The 22500-nt window shown below is 42.6% G+C and overlaps 1 protein-coding gene across 1 annotated transcript; it reads right to left on the reverse strand.

The window, feature by feature from the left end:
- Positions 1 to 585: 585 nt before the first annotated feature.
- Positions 586 to 22171, reverse strand: CDHR5 (cadherin related family member 5). Its single transcript, XM_032187917.1, has 16 exons — positions 22151 to 22171; positions 13798 to 13885; positions 13400 to 13578; positions 12477 to 12527; positions 12041 to 12133; positions 11820 to 11918; positions 10921 to 11031; positions 10393 to 10569; positions 9900 to 9990; positions 8514 to 8611; positions 7522 to 7728; positions 6991 to 7107; positions 5415 to 5474; positions 4414 to 4429; positions 2246 to 2397; positions 586 to 1122 (listed from the first exon to the last, which is right to left on the reverse strand). Exons 1-16 carry the CDS (start codon positions 22169 to 22171, stop codon positions 586 to 588), a joined length of 2097 nt encoding a protein of 698 aa, XP_032043808.1.
- Positions 22172 to 22500: the final 329 nt, after the last annotated feature.

Here is a 22500-nt window from a genome sequence, read left to right on the forward strand (position 1 = left end):
CTGCTGCTCCCAGTCTCCTTGGATGTCATGCCAGTTGCTTGTGCTGGGGTGCAGAGAGCATAGCCAAGCCCTGATGTGTGCTCCTGGATGCAGTCATATGAGCAACTGCAGAGTCAGAGTGACTTGCGCTGGCTTACGCCCTGCAGCTGGCATCAACCTGCAACACCCTAAAGGGAACAGCCAAGCAGTCAGTGCTGGCTCGGTGACCCACCAAGAGGAGATGAGGGCATTGGATTGTGCAGTTAAATTGCTACCATGAGCTGAGTTAACTGCTTCAAAGTCAGTGTAGCTATATCTCTGCTATTCCTGCAGCCAATTTGGGAAATGTGATGTAGGAGACTCCAGGGCAAACAGGCAGAAGAGTGGAGAGATGGGACATGTTTTCCCCATCCAAAATCCCATGTGGTGTTTCAAGGTCTTGTTAAGAAGTTAAATTAATTGTAATCTGGCTTTAATCTCTGCATGCAGGAGAGGCAACTGTGTCCTCCTGCATTCCAGTTAGCCCCGAGCAGAAAGGTGGGCTCCATCTCAGCAAAGCAGCAGAGATTCCCCAATTTCAGTGGGGAGCATACAGGCTTATTTCCATTACACCATAATGCTATTTTCTGACGCTGTGCGAGACATGTTAATCATCACTTCTGCAGCCCCTGGCCCTCTGCGGTGATCATCCTTGTCATCTTCTTCCTCCTCATTCTCCTGCAGATCTTGATCACTGTCATCATCATAATCTGATGCATTGTCCTTAATCACTTCAACCTTTTCTCCAGCATCTGGATCCACATCAGTCTTAAACCACACGGCTTTGTAGCCATGGTCCCCCTCATTCCTGTCTGTTTTGAGGATAGACTTTACTTCTTTCTCATGCTTAGTGTCTTCTTTCACCTCTTCCTCTTCATTTTCCTCTTCCTCTTTCTCTTCCAGGTCAAAGACGACTGTGGAAGGTGTGGAAGTCTTTGCGAGGCCATCAATTTCTTCTTTAGAAGAGGACAAGAAAAACGATGGCTGCTGTAGCTCAGTTATACCACCATTTTCTGAGCTCTTCTGCTCTTTGGCACTCAGATCTGGGTGTTCATCTTGATTGTAAGCTTGGTTCTCATAGCTCCCAGGGAAATCCTTGGAGAACTACAGGAGGAGAGACATCTTGTGAGTGCAGTGAAAGAAAATTAAATGGGATGTAGGTGTGTGACTGAAATTACTCATCTGGCCTTTCTTGAATATGTACAAGCAAGACCCTGGACCCTCTTGATGCTGGTGGAAAAATGTTCTCTGATACCAAGTAAACATGCTGCCTACCAAGTCCAGGTCAAATTTCCTGCTATTAGGCAGGAACTCTCATTTTTCTGCTTGTTTTGTTTTGTTTGTTTGTTTTGGTTTTAGCATGTGTTTTTTTTTGTTCACTCCCTTCCTTTCAAGAATAAAAATTAAAAACTTAACAATTGCAACAACACACCCTAAACAGTTAAACAGTGCTGTTATTTCTTTACATGTAGGTGGCAATTACTGTGAAGAATTTAGCCTAGCAAATGACCTTAAGGACAGCTTTTCAATCTCAAAACTACTTTAAAACCCAGAGACCATGGAGAATTACTGGGACCATTGGTGATGAAAGATATGTTATTGCCTGTCTATTGTCTAGATGCATTGTTCCTGCATTTTAGGTGTTCAAGGTTGTCTGCCAGCATCCATTTGTTCCTACGCAAACTATAATTCGGGCAACACTTTGTATTTGAGAATACAAAAGCACTGAGTAGAGCAGGATATGCCATACGCATCGTATACACTTCAGATTAGGTTAAGACAAATTCCCTAGGTGTCCAGTTCCTAGGTGTCCAAAACTTGGTTGTCTAAGGCCAAGCTTTAGGATAGGATAAGAAGTGCTCTTTCTCTCCACTGTCTATAGAGAAAGGATGTGAAGTGGTTTATACCACAGGCACATGATTCTCAGAGACCACCTCTGGACTGTGTCACATTCATCCTAGATTTTGTGCTCTGTGGAGCTGTGCTCCTCTCCTTACTATGTCTGTTCAACTACCATATGGCTCCAGCCTCAGAGGACAAAAAAGATCAATAACAAACATCACCAAAGCGATACTGCCTTTGCAAATATTGTCTCAGGAATGATTCATCACCGTTGCACAAATGTGTAGTATTTGGACAGCCCATCCATACTCTAAGTCTTCCTCAGGTCCCATCTACTACCTCTAAGAAATTCTTAATGTGAATCAGGTACAAACAAGTGACTTACCTTTTTATTTATTAGGAATTTGACCGTATTCCCATAATGTTTGTATATCATCAGTCCAAGGAAGATTAAGGTAATCAGCAACAGTGCTGCTAAGATACCACCTAAGATACCCATATCCTGTGCAGTGTATAACTTATCAGAGGTGATTTCATCTACAAAAAAAAAAGCAAACCAATGTTACAAAGTCTAAAAATGGCAACGAGCTTTTAAGCACAACACTTCATTGTGAGCAAAGCTCTGAACAGTTTTTGAAGGGCAAAGAAGCACCCTGTGCAGTAGAATGTGGCAGTGATATATTTAATGTCATAGCAGGCCATTCATTTTCTGTCCTAGAAGCAGAGGTTTCTATTAAAGTGGCCACTCACAGAATATTATAGCTTGCAAGAAGTTACATAAAGTGGAAATAACATCTATTTACTAGACTATGATGTTTACCCTATGGTTTATTTAAACAAATATGTACACGACTGTATTAGGCAAGCAGAAGTAGAGCTAGGTCAATCTTGTCTGTTCCCACTTCACCCATTTCCACCAGCATGCAAATATGAGGTATGTTTGTAAATATGTATGTGAAAATGTAAAGCTTTCTTTAATGCGGAACTTCACCTCTGATACTAATGAGCATGTTAGAACAGGAAATAAAAGTAGAAAAAACAATGTGCTCCTTGGAAGGAGAGGAATTGACTCTGGCGTCAATATGACCAGCCAGGTCAGGTCTGACTTCTTTGTATATTAACAGATGAGGGTACAATAATATCTTGGTTGTGCTGATAAGTGCAAAGGTACTAGGAACCATGTTGATGGCCAACGAAAGGGATTATGTCATGAAGGTGTTTGTTGGAAGGATTTTTGCTGAATTTGTTATTGTAATTTTCTTCTTGAAACTGATTCCTGTCCCCATACTAGACCTATCAGGCTCTTTGTGACAGAGTCCCTTTCACCTCCAGGAGAAGACAAGTAGTCTCACAGCTCCCTAGGACACATACTTTTTCTCACATAGCAGACTTTTAGTGACTCTTTTTAGTTAGTGACTCTAACAGGAGTGATGGACACATGGGCACTATTCAAGCAGCAGCTTGGAGAAACTCAGCACTGCCCACCCTGCGTTAACTGGGGTCTCTCATCTCTGCCCAATACTTGCTGTTCCCCAGGATATATCTCAGCTTCATCAGGATGTGGGAAGGAAAAACATTAGAAGGTCCCAAAGACAGAAAACCCTTTTGTGCCCTCTCTGTAGCTGTAGCAACACATATCAACCTCCTCAGGAACTGCATATGCTTTCAGCCACCGGGCAGCGTAAGCATATTTGTATGGAGATCAACATTACAGTGGAGAGACAGTAACTTCTTCAGGGCTAATCAGCTGTACTTGTTGTTGTCAGTGGGATTCTTTGTTTTTAATTTTTTTGGCTTCATGTTGTAATGTAAATTAATCTCTTTAATGTTTAATGATTAATGAAACACAATTTTCTTCTCCTGCTGATCTGTTTATGACAACGAACTCTGAGTACCCTCTCTGCATTTTATTGCACCCTCAGTTTATCATTAATACACTGGTGAGGCTTTAGGACGTCAGGGAATTTTCACTTCTAAATCATGTCTCCCAGGGAGCCACAGCCCACAGAGCTGATGTGAAGCTCCACCGCCCTTAACTCCTTCTGTGCTGTGCAGCACCCAGTGCCTCCATCAAAGCTAGCTCAGCTTGGTGGGATGACTCATGCTGAAATCCACGTAGGCTGACTCTGGCACCAATGTCTCAGAAACCAGAGGTCACTGTACAGTCACCACTTCTCGGAAAGAAGGCATACTGAAAAGAACTCTTTTTTTCCCAATGGATATTGTGACACTTAGTAAAGCACCCTCTAACCTATTGCACACACACTCCTTAACATCACCTATTTGAGCTGAGGGTTAAATAGCCTACTGTTTGGCCAGGCAAATGTTAATCTCATCCTTATTTGAGCCATTCCTGCATGCTAGCTGTAGTACAGAAAAAAGCATAAATCCCCTCACAGGCTCTGAACCATTCAGTGTAATTTCCCTCTACTTCATTGTATAGTCACCAGCATCATTATTTTGTGGGGTTTAAATAGCAAATGTAACATGTAAAAGATGCAGTCACCTGTTGGTACATCTGCTTGGAGCATTAACACCTTGCTGTACTGACACCTGAGCTAGCCGCCTGCTGAGCTGGACTGTGTCACCTAAAGTTGTGCTTAGGTGATTTTAACGCAGACGGTGTTTTCAACTGTGAAGTGACACTACCATCAAGGAAACCAAATTTACACCCAGGATCCCACTGTTTTCATCCTCCAGTAATCCTCACAATGGTGGTGGCTCTGAGGATGAAGTAATTGAAAAGTCCAACTGGGGCATTCAAGCACACATCAGGTTGAAGTCAGTGAAGTCTGGGCATGATCTACCTGCCCTGATGTGAAAATGCACAAAACTGATTCCTCTCTATTCAGAGTGTAAAAAGCTTCATACGCCTCAAACCTAACTGATTTATAAGAGAAATTTCTAAGTACAGAAGAGTAGGCTATTTTTACCTCAGCAAATCCAAATGATAGCTGGAGGGTTATGTGTGTAGCCTTATGTCTATCATTTCTCATGGGTCATTTTTCCTGGAAAGGCCTTAAAACCTTGGAGTATAAGAATTTGTCCTGACCTGAGCAGAAAATGCCAAGGCTCATGAGGAAGCCTGGCTTTGTGGGGGTGTGCCAACTTCTGTCTGCTTCTTCATAAGACAGGAAATTATGCTGCAGTTTTCTCTATTTTCAGTCAAAAAAAGGAACAAAGATGTACCAAGGTGTCAGGGCAATCCTCCTCTGACATTCTGGGTAATTTTTGACTCACAAAACACTATGAAGCAACTACAGATTTAATTTTGGAATAAAAAGAAGAGATGCTACATCACAAAGCACTGCTTAAAGCCTCAAAAGTTCGTCTGAGTCACGTGGTGACCATATCCTAAGGATGTCTTTTGAGCATTTTCTCTGTCATAGCCACCATAGGACCTCCAGTAGATATAGGGTTGGCCTTATCCCAGGCCCACAGACTTCATTATGTGACCTATCATTGCCAGTTTGTCCATGAAAGTGGAAAAGACTCCCCAGTCACCTCACTGTACCAGAAAACCAAGAGATCCCCAGCCTACCTGCAGTAAAGACAATCTCCACCACGATGATGGTGCTCGCCTCCTGCAGACTCACTGTATCTTTTGCAACAGCCTGGGTGAACATGGGGAAGAGATAGTTTAGAGACTTTCTAGATTTATATCTTTCTCTCAAGGGAAGTGGTGGACCCTTTGGGGACAAAGTACCTCATCTAAATCCTTGCCATGTCTTCAAAATAACCCAATATCCTTGCATTGTAGCAGTGGCAGTCTGGTCACAGAAGAAGAGTTCTGAAAAGTCCCTTTCCTCAGCCAAAACCACATTCATCATTTGTAAAAAGCTTTGCAGTACAGTGCAATGCTGCACACAGGCAATGAGGTAGTGGGGGGCAGCAGCAGCATGATGTTGGCACACCTTTTTACCCTGCAAACAGCTGTCCATGTAGCTAAAATATTGCTGTAGTCAAGCTGTGTCAGATAGCTCCAGAGGACATGGTATTGTGCCAGGCAAGCTTTAGCATTGCCATTTGGCACTGACAGGCAGGTGGGCAACATGAATATGTTCTTCTTAGAAAGTCTAGAATTATTAACTGCTTCTGTGATTGTCTTGATCTGAGCAAAAAAAAAGTACTGGATTTACAGAATCACAGAATGGCTGAGGTTGGAAGGGACCTCTGAAGAACATTGAGTCCAACCTCCCTGCCCAGCAGGGTCACCTAACATATGGTACACAGAATTGCATCCAGGTGGGTTTTGAAAATCTCCAGAGAAGGAGACTCCACAACCTCTCTGGGCAACCTGTCCCAGTGCTCTGTCACCCTCACAGTACAGAAGTGTCCTCTCATATTCAGATGGAACCTCCCGTGCTTCATTTTTTACCCATTGCTTCTCATCCTATCGCTGGCCTCAACTGAAAAGAGACTGGTTTCATACTCTTAACACCCTGACCTCAAATATTTATACACATTGATGAGGTCTCCCCTCAGTCTTCTCTTTTCCAGGCTAAACATGCCCAGCAATCCCCGTCTGTCCTGGTACAACAGGAGCTCCAATCCTCTGATCATCTTAGGAGTCCTCCTCTGGACTCAGCCTTGGCACAGTATTTCCTCCCTCAGAAAAATCTTAAGCAGCTTGTGTTCTGTACCTATGAAGTCTGCAATATCTCTTACATGGTATGTATGGGGGAGGGGAAATAATTAAAAAAAAAAAAAAAAAAAATCTGGTAGGTTTCTCTTTTTGGGTAGAAATCGGGGGATTAATTTAGATTTTATATTTTCTGTTTTATTTATTTATCTTTTAGTCCAAACCAGACTGTGGGACAAGGGTCCTAAAATCTCCCCAGTTGACCTTTTGCTTGTCTCCAATGATATTTTCCACAGGAGGACAGAGGAAACATTTTTTCAGCTAGCACCAGATGGTAGCTTACATGTATGTCATGCAGAGTGCATTTACTACCACTACATCTCCCTCCATCCCTGTACATTTGTGATACAAATGGTTGGGGCTGTCCTTTCATTAGGAAGGGACTGTCCTTTCATTATATTCCACATCTAATGGAATTCCACCCTTGGTGCTTCTCTGTCAGAAAACCCTTCCTTCCACAACCCTGGCAAAATATGAAGTTGTCCTACCTCCATGATTACAGTCTCTGGTGACAGCAGATCGACATTGGTCAGGATGAGTCCATCTCTGGTTGCAATGAAGTTAGTGCTGTTTTTTATATAGTATTCAATGTTTGGGTTGAATTTCTGAAAAGCCAGAAAAGTGAATGATTAAACTACACAGTGCTTTGCATGCATCTTTGTAACAACCTGTCAGCAGGACTTGTCAAATATGCTTGAAGTATTAATGGGTGTATAGTGCAGTAAATAAACATGAACTAAAGGAAGTTTGAACTCGGGTGTATTCACCCTCTTGCTCTGAGTTTAAGAGTGTATACTAAAAGTTTTGCCTCCCCCCCCCAAAAAAAAATAAAAAACCCCAATCTTATCTGCCATACTGTAAATGATTCTGATCTATGTAAAAGTCCCAGATAAATATAATTTGGGACAGTAGAGGAAAGCTAGCATTTGTCTCTCCCCACCTCCCCTTCATTATGTTTTCTTATCCTGCTTTAAGACTGAAGCAGTAAGGAAGAATTCAGTGCATTTTCGGTTTCTTACTTCAGGGTAGTCCTCATCTTCTGCTTTTATCATCAGGGGACTTGAAGGATCCTGAACTTGGAAGACAAGGCTTTTTGGGGCCGCACCAACAAATGCTATTCCTGTGTAGGTACTGAAACCAAAGGATGGTGCATGGTCACTTTTATTGATGACCTTAATCTCCACACTGACTACAGAGTATTTCTGTTTGTTGTTGACTTGGGTGGCCTGGAGACACACATACACAGGAGAAAGACAGAGAGAGAGAGAGAAAGAGAAATGTTAGTCTTTTCCTGTTAGTGACAAGACATAAGAGGTTAGGTTTGGACCAAAATGTGTTCTAACACAGGGTTCTTTCCATCATTTTCAGTGAGCTTTGGGCCAGGCCTGTCACAGGGGACGTTATGTTTTGGGGTCCGTGTGCCTTTGCTTGCTTCTGCAGTTGGCCATCCACAGTATCTTGGTCTAGCCCTAGAATCTAGATGTGGCTCTTAATAAAGGTCAGCTCTGGACAAACTGTCATGCCCAAGCACAAAGCAGTAGGATTCCAACACCCGCAGACAGAGACTGTTCAAATTCACGAGGGATTGGGGCAGTTCTGTTACTATCTAAGAGTCCACATCTTTCTGGGTGCAGGGAGTGCTTTGTGTAACCAAAAGAGGAGCTTGTTTCTAGGAGTGATATACTTTAGCTACTTTAAGACAAGCTCCCCTACAGAAAGCCTTCCAGTTATGTTCATCTATACTTCGAACTCAGCAGGAGAGACTTGCTAAGTTAACTTGCTTTGATGGTGCTACCCACACATAAGAGAAAATGCCTCAAATCCTGCAAGGGTTTTGCATGTAAATTCGTATAAGATACTGCTCAAAAACTTGGTCTAAATACTTCCAAAATAAAGGATGTGAACAAGTTATCTTTCATTATTAATGTAATTGACTCCTGGCACAGCAAGACTGATGCTCCCTAGAAGGCCAGCTATGCTGGATGGCTGAATGCAATACCATCAGACTTACCATGACCTGCAGTAGGTACGAGTCTGGAGAAGTAGCTCCTTTGTTCATAGTTAGATTTCCTGTGTCCGCATCTACTGAGAATGTATTATCCACATTCCCTAAAGAAATTGAAAGACTATTAAAACACTGGATACCTTCATAAAGGGACTTGGAACTCATTGCTCATTTTTCCACGTATTGGTGACAACAACCCCCAGGCAATGATGCCATTGTCCTTGCCTCTCCCACCTTGTTGGGTGGGGGTTCATCTTAAACAGCTCTAGGCATCTACCAGGCAGACATCTCTACCTGACCTTGTTACCTAGGCTGTAAAGAGAAAGGGACATCTTAGTGCATTGTTTATCTGACTCATGGACATTGGCCTCAACATAAGCTGCATTCAGCTCTGGAAACACTTATTTTTCTCTGCTGCCTACAAAAGGAGCCTAGACACAGAGACCTTCTCGTATTGATGTAGTGGTAGAAATCAACCTCCTACATGAGCCATCTGTCTTTGAGTCATAAAACCATCTATGTTGGATATACATTAAAATATATGTTCAATTTTTTGCTTATTTTCCTCACTTTGAGATAATGTGGGCTTTATTTAGACAAGGGTCCTCGGTATGGGGTTCCCTTTTTACTGTGGGGGACTGAGGTCACACTACCTCCAAAATGCCAGTGGAATTTGAGGTTCTTTAGCATCTCTATTGTCAGGAGTATATTCACAGATATGGTGCCATGTAGAACAAATAAGAGAGATGAACAACTGATCACTCCACCTGACCAATATGATCTGCCTTTGCCTTGATCATTAATCAAGAACTCACTGTTAATAATAATAATAATAATAATAATAATCCTTTGAATGAGAAGGTGGCCCAGTCTCCCAGTCAATGATTGGGCAATCAGTTCACTATATTCAAGTAAACTTTTTGAAATCAAGGTTAAAACAGGACAGATTAGACAGTGGCAACGCACAGTGGAATAAGAGCATTATTTCTGGTGATAAATGAAAATGATGCTGATGATGCGAGAGTTTTTAGGTTCAGCTCAAAGACTATGAAAGCGGTGTGACCAGACTGGCAAAATCAGGTCTAAATTCTTAAAGATAAAACACGTCATTCTCCTCCCCACGCCCCCCCCAAAACAAAAATCTTTCTGAAACAGACTTCATGGAGCTTGGCTTATGGGTCTGCAATTCTCTTCCTCTCCCGTTTTGTACAGCCTGTTTCTTCTACTTAATCCACAATGTTCTGTGTATCTAATAATTTTGGGGCAGAAATAGAGGGGCAAATCTTCAGGCCCTCAATTCTCAAGTGCTGTGCAGGGCATCCCCTCTTGGCAGCAGATAATGTAGGAATGTACAAGTAAGGCTGCTTGGAGAAGGTGACAAGTTCTACTCACCACCAATTATACTGTACACAATTTTTTCATTTATAGTGTAGTCCGGATCTTTAGCATAGATGGGCCCTGGATCCAGGGTGAGTGGTTCTTTCTGCAATAGAAAGGCAAGGTGTTACACAGCACACTACAGCACCAAATGCTATTAGCACTCTCCCATCCCATAATGGCTCTGCTGGTTCAAACTGTGAGAATGCCATTTGTTGTATATTATATTATATATTATGGGGGATGGATGTAACAGGGGAGAGGTGAGAAGGCCTTCAGCAAAGAGTTTTCCTTCTCTTGCCTCTCCTGCAACATGATGTAGGAACAAGGACAAGCAGTGCTCATCTGAGTGAGGGAACTTCCACTTTCCAGGATGATTAAGACTCCTTGTCATGCTGAATTATCTGCATTTATGTCCGGAGACCAGCACAATCTCTAGAAAATTATTAGGCACTACCCACTACCAAGAAAATAGCATCAGGGATACAGTTTGGTCATGCCTGCTTACCGACATCTCGGATATATTGACTCTTCCAGAATAGGGGCTGCTGATGCAAACGCTTTTGTCCTCGTCAATGAAGCTACAGGGTAGGAACCAGGGTGGTTTGGTGTCAGCTTGCTCAATAATTATGTTTATTGTTGCAGTAGCTGTGTGAGTGGTTTCCTTGCTGCTCACAGGCCTGTCCTGTATCCAGAAGCAAAGCATATTTGTAAACTGCAAGTTTTATTGCCAAAAGGACCTGCCTGCAAAAGCCAGTGACCCAGGGTCTTTTAGCTGTTTTAACTCCATTCTCTCTGAGGAGAGACAGTTTATATGAAATTAGCGAAAGCAGTTAATTATCTGCTGACACCGGTGGACTGAATGCTACTCTGGATGCAGTCAGTGTGGTTATGGAGGGTAGAAAGCTGCTCCAAATCAACTGCCTCCAGTATCCACCCTCCCTCTTGCCACCCCAGAGATCTCCTGTTCAGATTTGCCCTCTAGTTAAGAGACGTTGTGGCATATGAGGCATTTTGTTCTGCATAAAGAACTTACCCTTGCATACAAGATCAATGTTGTTGACTTAAGTTTATCGTAATCTAATTGTTTTTGCAAATATATTTCAGGATTATTGATTCCTTTTATGGCAAAATAATTGGTGGTGTCCTAGGGAAGAATAAATAAATAAGTGGAAAAGCTTTATTAGCATACTTGATCACAGACATGTTGAAAATACTGCTCATTGCTGTGTTTGTCATCCCACATTTTTTTTTTTTATTTATTTTTACTTCTAGCAGACCCTTCCAGATTTCCAGTCTATCCTGGCATCAGTCTAACTGTACTTACAATTTGTTTCTCACTTTATCAAGCAAACCCCTTAAGATCGAGAAAAAAAAAAAAAAAAAAAAAAAAAAAACCAACAAAGGCACTAAACTAGCACCTGGGGAGAGCCAGGCCTGCCTTCGGCTTTGACAAAGACTTCTTCGGTGATTTTGGGCAACTCATATCTCCACTCTGTATAGGCACTGTAGACAAAGAGACAATAACTCCTTTTTTTCCCCTGACTCAGTGCAATTCTGAACTCTGTAAGGTGCAAAGGTCTCTCCTGGTATGTTTACAGACCATCCCAGCATGACTTCCCTGGATCATATGGTTCAGAATATCCCAGATGAAAGTGTGGTCTGTATAATGTAATAAAAGTGTGAGCACTAGAAGAGTTCAATACCAGAAATACCAATTGCTCCAATCTGCTAGCCAAACCAATGCTTGTACTTAACAAAAAGCTTACTTAACAAAAAGCTTTTACTTATGAAACACCTCTTCCAGAAGGTGTTGTGGAGCCAAATGCAATACAATGATCCCTTAGCCTCAAAGCTGGGGCTCGTCTGAAGACTTCATCACAAAGACTTCTCTCTTGCTTTTTTTTTTTTTTCTCCCCAAAGAAAGATGCTCACCTGCACTGTTGAATTTAGTTCATAATAGATGATGTCCAGATCAGCATCACTAGCACTTAAATCTTCACGGGCTATAATGGTTGCATTCACTTTTGTGTCCTGAAACAAAGTTGTGGTTATTTTCTCTGTGAAATTGGCTGAAGACCTCTCTCTGGTAATTATTCCTTAGTCCCATAGCACTGTTTGACCCAGTGCCCTCTTCATTTATGTGAAACTCTTACCTCAGGAACAGTTATGGTGAAATTCGTTTGCTTAAACACTGGGGTGTTATCATTCAGATTGATAATGGTCACAATAATTTCCAAAATGTCTTTCTGTAGAAATGGTAAAATGAGAGAATCAAACACAAAGGTAAGATTGTTAGGGGTTGATCCCAGTTTGCAGAGTGATGGAGAGGAAGGTTTGAGAAGCACAGCTGGTGGGTGCTGAACAGGGCTGGGTTTTGCAGACAGCCCACAGGGTGTGAGATTTGTAGCTTGCTCCCACATCTCCCTATTCACAGAGCCTTGAGTGCTCTTTCTTTGACTGTTAGAGGACTGTGTATGCCTGGAAGGAAAAGGATGGCTCTTAACCCTGGTCTGTGGGTTAGGAAGAAACAAGGAAAGTGCTTCCTTGCAATACCTTGTAAGAAAACACAGTGTTTGGAAGAGCACTCACCTGCCCAGAAGTGTCCTGGCAAGCCACAAACACTATCAGCACGGTATCATTCTGTATGGAAAAACAAAACCAGAGCCATTTTAGAAACAAGCCAAAATATACTGAATATACTTTTTCTGAAGTAAATGAGACAAATGCATGCATTGCAGAATCAGAAGGGCTTTATCTTGGTTTTGGGCATATCTAACATTTCTTTTCTTTCTTTTGCAGCCATCCATCAGTGCTGGGCCCTTGCTTTACTGGGGTCAAAACTGACTGATTCACCATCTTCTTTCTTTGTGATTCCTGTAACCTGGTGGTAGAGCTAATCAACCATTTCGTCCCACTTAAGGAAAGTTCAAACAGATTTCTTTTTAAATTGAATGAAACAGAAATATGTCATGCACCAAGTGCAGCATTGCCTCTGTCTGCTGTTCCTCATGCAAATGTGGGATTCTACATTTGGGGAATGGCAGTTTAAGGACACTTGTGGCTGAATGCAGAAGGTAGGTAGGTAAAGTAATTTAGCTGTGACCTAACTGAACACATTGACCTTTTATACTGCTTTTATGCTCAACGTAAGATTACCTCACTGCTCAGCACTGTATTTTATACATGCAAATAAGGATCATTCTACATGCATCCTGGAGAGCTCTGAACACCACAGTTGTCAGACTTCTGGTTTTAAACCTCCACCTTGCTTTAATTCATACAGATTCGTTGAAGGAAGGTGACAGCAGGCATACAATGCAACCCCCTCCTCCCTGCCCTCTGTCTGTGCAAGGGCTGATCTCCCTAGTAGCGAACTAAAGCACAGTGAAGATATTTCCTAGATACTTTATACACAGACTACAAATCCCTGGAAGTCCAAGACCCCAGCTTGAAACCCACTGCTTCCCAGCATTATCTGTCTCATCCTTACAGCCTGCCAGCTAAAAGCTTACCTCATAGTCCACACTTTTGACCAGCTGCAGCTGAGACCCCTTGATGGTAAAATAATTGCCATCTGGTGAGGAAGAATCAATCATTGCAGTGAAACCTGCTTCCAAATTGATAGTGGTCACATTGTATCCAGGAGGGTTATTTTCTTCAACGCTTGGTTTATTGTTAGAGATGGAACATCCTGGAAAAACACACAAATGAGATACAAATTTGCCCAGGTATTCATGTTGTGACACAATTGCGTGAGACATGAGACCCCGCTGGTTACCATTGAAGAGAAAGCTCTTGAACAAAGCTGTCTTAAAATAAGACTGTAAAAATCCTTTGCCAGCTGCAATGGTACAAGCTGGTGCCACAGGGATTATTATCCTGTGGTCACAGACCTCCTGTGACAACTTACCTGGTTGTTGTGCTGAAACTTGTGCTATGAAGGGCAGTAGAAAGAGCACAGAAGTGAGAAGCAGGTGAGAAACATCCATGGTGAGCTGCTAGTCATTGAAGAAATACGTTTCTAATTAAGCTGATCCTCTTCTCTCCTGGTTTCTCCCAGTGCTGTCTCCCGCATGAACTGCTTCGTGAAGGCAAAAAACATTGGCTGGCTGGAATGGATTGCTCGAGTTCAACCTTTGCCTCTTTGCCTCATTGGATGACTTATAAGACATTAACTGGTCACAGAACATGATAACGCATAAATTCCCATTACTACTTTGTTCCTGAGTCTTTCCTCCTTTAAACTCTCTTTAGCAACAAGGGAATATTTGAAGCATTTTAGAACTCAGACCCAAGTTCCCTGAGACAAGCATTAGCAAGAAAGAATATGAGAGCTGACAATTCAGAAGTTGTCTGTATACTCCAGACTTTCCTGTTGGGGTAGAAGTGGTGAAATCTATTTTTCTTACGTGCCAGAGATATTGTCTATTTTGGCCAGATTTCTTATTGAAACGAGTCGTAATAATACTAATACAGCCCCAACGTGCTTACTTACTTTATCCAGACTTCTTCTGCATGGCCTATGTCCCCCTTTATAACAGGTTTTGCTTTCCTCTGGTTTCTCTCTTCTAGTTTCAGTTTGTCATGTTGTTGTTGGGTTGAGATGGCAGCTCTGGAGGAGCCAAGAAGTTGGGTTTTCCTGCTTGTTCTATGGCTTGGACCTGTTGTTTCCACAAGATTTTATTTTATTTTATTTTATTTTGTTTTGTTTTGTTTTGTTCTCTCTCAGAGTGTCCCTACCAGCTGAAATGTTTGAGGATAGCTGAGAGCTGGCCTTGGGGTGCTGCTTCTTTCACTTCTTCTTGTCAAACAACATGTCAAGACCTGAAGGGGCATAGGCATATGATTCTTAACCAGAATTTTGCCCAGTACAGGAGCAAATCTTTTCAGAGGGTCTGTTGGTTGAAGATGACAAAAGTCTGGACTGGTTTAAGAGAGTAGGACCTTAGCAGTGGTCCCATCACTTTCTCAGACAGTCTGATTTTATCATGAAAAAAAAAGAAGGGGTTGAAAGTAGGAGTGGCACCATGCAGAAAGCACCAAGCAGTGGCTTAGTGCCTTACTGTGCTATTGTTTACATAAGCTGGACTTTGCCCAAACTGTTTAAGCTTTTTTTTTTTTTTTTTTTTTTTTTTTTTTTTTTTTTTCCTTCATTTCCCTATATTTAAATTGAGGGGATTAGTCACCATTTTTCTGTTTTATTTTATTTCACAGAGCATGGCCAGAAAGTGCTGCAGAGAAGGGAGCCCTTGTTGCCAGGTGGACAAAAAGAGACAAATGGAATAACCGTGCCTCAATCTCTCTCCTCCCTGAGCAAAGTCTTATTTCTTTATGATAAGTCTTTCTTTCAGAGCAAGATGACTTGATGCCAGTCTGATTTATCTATAAGGCTTCTTCTGTACCTGTTGTTTCACATGTGTTCTCAGCTGCTGGCATGCACATCATCAGTGCTGCCAGGGGCAGGTGTGCATTACTTTGCAAAAGGAATGTCTTTCCTTTTATCAAAAACCTACCATTTTCTGAGGAAGAATCTGTTGAGAATTAAAGTCCTGATGTTTATCAGGTGGGGACTGGGGGATGATGCATTGATGTATCCAGTAACAGGAGCATCTACCGACAGAAAACCTCATATGTGGAGCAAAGATAGGACAAAGGGAGGCAAATTAATGCTCCCACCATTAAAATGGCTTGGGAGGATGAGAAGTAGGGATACTGTGAAAGATTACAGAGTGTTTCCCATGAAAAGTAGTACAGTCTGGATCCAAAAGATAAAAATGTGCAGAAAGTGTCCTGAAAAGTATATATATATATATATAATATATATATATTATTTTTAAAAGTCAGCTCACAAGTATCTTGATTACATTTCTGAAAAAGTTTAAGGTTTCAGTGAACACAAAGCCATCTTAGCTGCTCTTTTGTTTGTCTGGCAAAGGAAAGAGCTAGACCCTGTGTAAGTCTCTAGGTTGAGATAATCAGTTATGTTTCTTAGACAAACTTGTTATTCCCAGCTGCCCTATCAGGACCCCTACCAGGTGAGCAGAGTGGATCCAAAAACAGTGACAAGGTTCACACATAGCCCAGTGATCGATTTTCCAGCAACTCTATAGGCATGAGGCAGTTCCCCTTCTACCAGTGGCTCTTTGTAGAGATGCTCCCCCAAATCTCCATCCAGGTGCCAGCTACTTACATCTCAGCAGCTTCCTGAAGCCTCATAGTATTAAATTCTCTTCATCCTGTCTCTTTCTAAGCCTATGTACATTTTTCCAAAACAAATACCATATGGCAAGACATTTGGCCACTTGTTGTGCAGACAAAAGCCATTGTTTCCAACTTGTCCCTTGTGGTCCCTTGTGTAGGAAGAAAAAGAGGACAGCTACTCTTGCTGCTCCTTTTAAAATCCTAATTGATTCTGGAAAGTTCTTTGATTTTAGCCAAACAGTTTAACAAAATGCAGATTGTCAAAACTCCCTCCAAAATTCCTCCAAGAAGCTTCTTTCCTAGCAGAGATTTCATATAGACCAAAAATAAAAAAATGCCAAGGCCCTTGAGAACAGCTTTAAAGCATCACAGTAAGGGGATGGGTGCTTACATGACTGTGGGAACAATAAACTCCCAGTCAACCCTGAATTTCTGTGGGATTTGCTGCTCCAGCTGGATGCATATAAGTCCATGGGGCCTGATGGGATTCATCTCAGGGTACTCAGAGAGCTGCCTGATGTCATTGTGGAACCTCTCTCAAGTATTTTTCAACAGTCTTTGGAATCTGAAGAGGTCCCCATTGACTGGAAGCTGGCAAATGTGATTCCATTTTTCAAGAAGGGCGAAGAAAGAAGATCCTGACAATTACAGGCCTGTCAGTCTCACTTCAATGCCTGGTAAAATTATGGAGAAGATTATTCTGGGAGTTGTTGAAAAACACCTGAAGGACAACACAGTCGTTGGTAACAGCCAAATTGGGTTCACAAGGGGAAGGTCATATTTAAAAAAATTGGTTTCCTTTTACAACAAGATCACCCATCTATTTGACCAAAGGAAACCAGTTGATGTAGTCTTTCTGGATTTCAGTAAAGCTTTTGATACTGCCTCTGTCCAGAAGTATTCTTCTGGACAGAATGACCAGAGTACAGTTAGATAAACACATAATAAGATGGGTAAAAAATTGGCTAATGGGTCGGGCCCAAAGGGTTCTTGTAAATGGGGTTACATTGGGATGGTGACCTGTCACTAGTGGAGTTCTCCAGGGCTCCACTTTAGGACCAGTCCTCTTCAATGTTTTCATAAATGATTTGGATGTAGGACTTGAAGGTTTTTTGAGCAAGTTCACAGACAATACCAAATCGGGTGGACCTGTTGACTCCTTTGAGGGTGGTGAGGTCTTGAAGAGAGATCTGGACAGGTTGGAGAGTTGGGCAACCACCAACAATATGAAGTTTAGCAAGAACAAATGCTGGATTCCACACCTGGGAAGGGACAACCCTGGTTATACATATAGACTGGGAGACAAGATTCTAGATATCAACCCCATAGAAAGGGATCTGGAGGTTTTGATCAACAGCAAGCTGACCATGAGCCAGCAGTGTCCCCTGGAAGCCAGGAGGGCCAACTATATCCTGGGGTATGACATTACTAACTTTGAGGGAAGGGATTGTCTCACTCTACTCTGCCTGGTGTGGCTTCACCTTGAGTACTGTGTACAGTTTGGGCACCACAGTATAAAACGGATATAAAACTCTTAGAGAGTATCCAAAGGAGGGCTACAAAGATGGTGAAGTGTCTAGAGGGCAAGGCAAATGAAGAGCAGCTGAAGTCCCTTGGTTTGTTCAGCCCAGAGCAGAACAAGCTGAGGGAAGCCTCATGGCAGTCTGCAGCTCCCTCATGAGGGGAGCAGAGGGGCAGGCGCTGAGCTCTGCTCTTTGGGGACAGTGACAAGAACCGAGGGCATGGCATGGAGCTGGGACAGGGGAGGGTCAGGCTGGGGGTTAGTGAAAGGCTCTGCACCCAGAGGTGGTTGGGCACTGGGACAGACTCCCCAGGGCAGTGGTCATGGCACTGAGCCCGCCAGAGTTCAAGAAGTCTTTGGACAAAGCTCTCAGACACATGGTCTGATTTTTAGGTAGTCCTTTGGGGATCTAGAAATTGGACTCAGTGATCTTTGTGCGTCCCTTCCAACTCAGTATATTCTATGATTCTGCCAGGCAGCATGGTGCAGAGATGACATGTAAACCTCATTAAATCATGGGAACAAATTCCTTCCAGTGGAGCTTTGCCTTTACTGGCAGTGATAAGGTTGGGCCAGTAAATATGAGGGCAGAGTAGAGCGAAAACAGTATTTATGGGGTGTATCTATGCTGTGTAGTTCTCATTACAATTCCTTGCAATAAAATCTAGCACATCAGTTTCTGCTAAATGGAGCCAATCCTGATGCTGGCTTCTTTGTAAAGTTGAGCTGTGGGCAGTGCTGAAACCCAGACACAGAAGACATAGCCAGAGCCACCAGCTAGTCCCAGCATGCTGTATATTGGTGGGGTAAACATAGCAAAATACTCCTTCCCCCATCCCGACACCTAGTAATGGTACCACCTTCACCATGTTTCCCCAAATTACAGCCAAAGCACAGGCTCAGCTAACATATCTTTATTTGACTTCAGAAGCAGGCATCCAGATGCTAACACAGTAGAAGTGATGTGCTTCACTCAGGCTCCACCTATTGACAACAGTTCACACTAACATGTATTTTACTCTTGATTATCATCTAAGAGGTTTTATTGTGTGCTTTTTTTTTTTTTATTTTTTTTTTTTTTGGCTGCTTTCCAGAATTTTATTTGCTGATCTCAAGAGTTTTTACTAAGCAAAATTCAATAGCTTTCCTGTTTTTTTGTTTGTTTGTTTGTTTTTCCAAAGCTGCATGCATGCAGAACCATGCTGTCTCTGACAGCACACTGACTTTCTCTTCACCTTCAGTCAAAACTGTTGGTATCTTGCATGATGTCTGCAACCAGATGCTCAGAAATGGGGCAAATGTACTGGCTGGTAACTGCAGCAGCTTCCCTGGCATCGCTGTCCGAATGGCTGTTGGGAGGGGAAAAATGAGCAATAGTTTGTTATTCCTGTGGGAACACTGTTGGAATAGTGACAAGACCACCTTGTAAAATTCAGAGATGATACCCATGAGTAGATGTATGATAGAGGGGCCCAAATCACAGACGCAAGGTGCTTAACAGATGTACAGACAAGGTTATTGGTCTAATCATAGAATCACAGAATGGTTTGGATTTGAAGAGACGTTTAAAAAATAATCTACTCTATCTCCCCTGCCATGGGCAGGGTCACCTTACACCAGAGCCTCATCCAACCTGGCTGTGAACACCACCAGGGACTGGACATCCACAGCTTCTCTGGGCAACCTGTTCCAGTGCCTCACCACCCTCTGAGTGAAGAATTTCTTCCTTATATCTAATCCAAATCTGCCTCCTTTACTTCAAAGCCATTACTCCTTGTCCTATCACTATATGACCTTACATGCCCAACTTTCTTATAAGCCCCCTGTAATTACTGAAAGGCTACAGTAAGGTCTCCGTGGAGCCTTCTATTCTTTAGGCTAGACAAGCCCAGCTCTCTCAACCTTTCTTTGTAGGAGAGGTGTTCCAGTCCTCTGATCATCCTTATTAATTCTAGGCAATGTGGACAGAAAGTACTAAGGGCCAGCTCACTCCTCCTAGTTTTTGATTCATATCCTAGTATTTTGATTTAGTAGTTTAGTATTTAGTATTTATTTTTAGTAAATTTTAGTGTCCTAGTATTTTGATTTAATAATGAGATGTCTAGCTGAAAATGGTTGGTCACTGGGAAGACAAAATACCCAGGTGCTGGGGTAGTGTGTGTTTGAATCAGCAACTGCACCAAAACATGGTAGCAAAGGCTTTCTATTTCAACTGTTGGACCAGGCTTCCTAGTGAGATGTGCATTTGTTTATTTATTTTTTTAGTCCAGAATAGCAACTCTGCAATTAGAAAAGAATCTTATTTAATTTCCCTGGGTTTTATTATTTTTAATAACTGGCTTTATATGGCACTTTTTAGCTGTAAATCTCGATGTCAACATTGCTTTAGATAAAGCAAAATTGAGTGCCAGGCAAGGTCAGCATGTAGAAATTGAGATTGCTGTGAATGCAGGCATGGAAATCAATTGAGATTGCACACAGCTGCCTGCTGTCTTGCAGTTAGACCAAAGCATTTGCTTTGCTAGCTCTGCAAACCACCTCTGGGAGTGCAGTTGCTGGCAGAGTGGCAGGAGGTACAGAACTGTGTGATGGAGGGCTGCAGTTCAGCAGTGACACTCCCCAAGACATCACCTTGCAAGCTGATGCAGAGGAAAAGAAGAAGTGGTTTTAAAAGATGGACAATTTCATAGATCCAGTGGTGCAGCTATTTTTGAGGATATCAGCTGAGCTGTTTGGATCCTGTAGTGCAAGGACCCACAGACCCCATAACTACTGATTTTATCAGACTTCTACTGTCAGAGCAAAAACTGGACGTTTACAAGTTACTGAAAGTCCTCTTCTGAACTCAGTACTCTGGCGGTTGGGGCCATAGAAATGCCAAGGTGAAAAGTCTGTCCCTCCTACCTGGCATTCAGAAAGCTCTGGTACAACCACATAAAGCAAAGGTCCGCATTGCTGTCTTCTTCCTCTCTCATCTGCACATCTGTGTTGACTGGGCCTGGAGAGTTGCTGTAGATAAAGAGAAATATTAATTAAAAATAAAAATATTGTAACCACCACAGTTGTAAAGCTGTGTTGCTCTCTGGAAAGCAGGTTCATCCCACCTGCAACCTGCCACATGGGCCAAGCTCTGTTAACCAGCTGACTGACACTTAGCTGTGTAGGAAAAGAAAAAGGTATCCTCCTCAAATCAGGCTCAGATGTTCTCTAACTGGCAAGAGGATAGATTTTAATATGCACTTGTATGCTGCCTCATTACCCACTGCCATCATGTCCTTCAGCCCATGGATATATACCTTCTTCCAGCAACTGGAAATTAAAAATCTACTGCATCTGCCAGGATTTTGTTATTAGTGCATGCCCTAGAAAATATCAGAACACCCTGAACAGATGGGAAGGAATCAATGTGCTATGTTTCTGCCTTGGAGAACCAAGCCTGCAGGATGCCTCTGCAGGCAATTCTCTCCCCTTGTAACATACCAGAGTCAAGGACAGCAGCAGTTGTAGGGTGTATCACCCTGAGGGCCATGTACTGACAAGGTACATGATCATGGGCTTCAGTGGGAGCAAGTGGTTCAGTATTTCAGCTGTTCAAAGGAACCCTCTTGGCAATGTATATAATTATGTCTAACAGCTGCCCAGTTTGGCAAAGCCATAGCTGGGGACTACGAAACCCTGAGGTCTCCCTCATTCTGCAACAGAGCACATTTTTCTCCATGAGCATTTTCTCAAACACTTTAAGCAGGTAAATCAACTACAACATTCCCCAAAAGACTAAACCAAGCACAAACAAAAATATCTCAACCTGTGATATGGTGTCAAGTTTCCTGTCCTATGGATTAAGCTTGATACTGGCATATGCCACAGATAATGTTGTCTTATGCTTAGAAATTGCCACACTCAGAAGATTTGTGCTGGTCCACTATTGCACAGCAGCTCCACAGGGGTCTCACAGGAGGAGACCAAGCCCCAGACAGCTTGCTCTTGTCTTGAGTTTTCCCAACCACTGTCCATGCCATCCCCCTTTCCTTGGAGCTAGGGCCTGCTCCCTGCAGCCTGCACTGCCCACGCTGCCTTCCTCTTCCTGAAGAAAGTTGAGCTCTTACCTGCGCTTGTGGCCCATGAGATTTTGGATGAATTTCTGAACCTGGGCATTTCCTCTCATCTTGCTGTATTCGCTGGTAAATAGTCCATCTGAGTGCCTCTGGGACCTGCATCAGACAAAATACAACAGCTTCTCCTCCCAACCACAAGACTTATCCCAAGGCTCTGAAATCGCTCTTGCCCCAGTATCCAGGAGCCTCATATCCCTGCCCTTCTGTCTCCTCTCATCAGCAGCAGCCTCTGAATGAGGCCAGCACTGAGTTTAGCTCTGGAACCAGAGGCAGTTCAGCCCCATGGGCTTCTTTTCCCACCTCCCACTGGAGACTTCCCTGCCCCAGGAGCCTGGTTTCAGCTCCTCCCTACCTCTCCTTGAGGCCCACCAGGTGTTTCACTAGCTGCTGCACATAAGCATTATCCTTCATCTTGCTGAGCTCACTGTGGAAGAGCCCATCCGCATGTCTCTCAGTCCTAGGTGGTCAGAAAAGAAAAAAATGGATGAAAAAACATGGTTTATAAGACTGGAGGAAAATGGTCATTTAAAACTGCTACCTGAAGGAAAGATAGACAAGAATTTGTGCTAATTTGGCAAAAGTTTAAAAAAGAATATTTTCTAAAAGTTTAAAAGAAACACCTGTGTTAACCTTCACACAGCAAAAACACCTGCCCTTGCTCTAATATCTTCACCTCAAGAAATTGAAGGACCTGCTAGGTAATGGTAGCAGTGCCAAAGACTCACACCTGGCTGATTGACAAGGCATTGAAAAAGTGCTCAAAAGTCTCAGCTGT

This window comes from Aythya fuligula, chromosome 5 (assembly GCF_009819795.1).
Source record: "Aythya fuligula isolate bAytFul2 chromosome 5, bAytFul2.pri, whole genome shotgun sequence".
Lineage (NCBI taxonomy): Eukaryota > Metazoa > Chordata > Aves > Anseriformes > Anatidae > Aythya > Aythya fuligula.

Bases quoted from the DNA above. Each gene is read 5' to 3' on its own strand.
- CDHR5 (XM_032187917.1), bottom strand. From the start codon at position 22,171: ATGCGGATGGGCTCTTCCACA. The intron at 8,612-9,899 runs GTGAGTAGAACT...CAATTTCTTTAG, and splicing joins TGTGTACAGTATAATTGGTG to GGAATGTGGATAATACATTC. The intron at 7,108-7,521 runs GTAAGAAACCGA...CTGGCTTTTCAG, and splicing joins AAGATGAGGACTACCCTGAA to AAATTCAACCCAAACATTGA.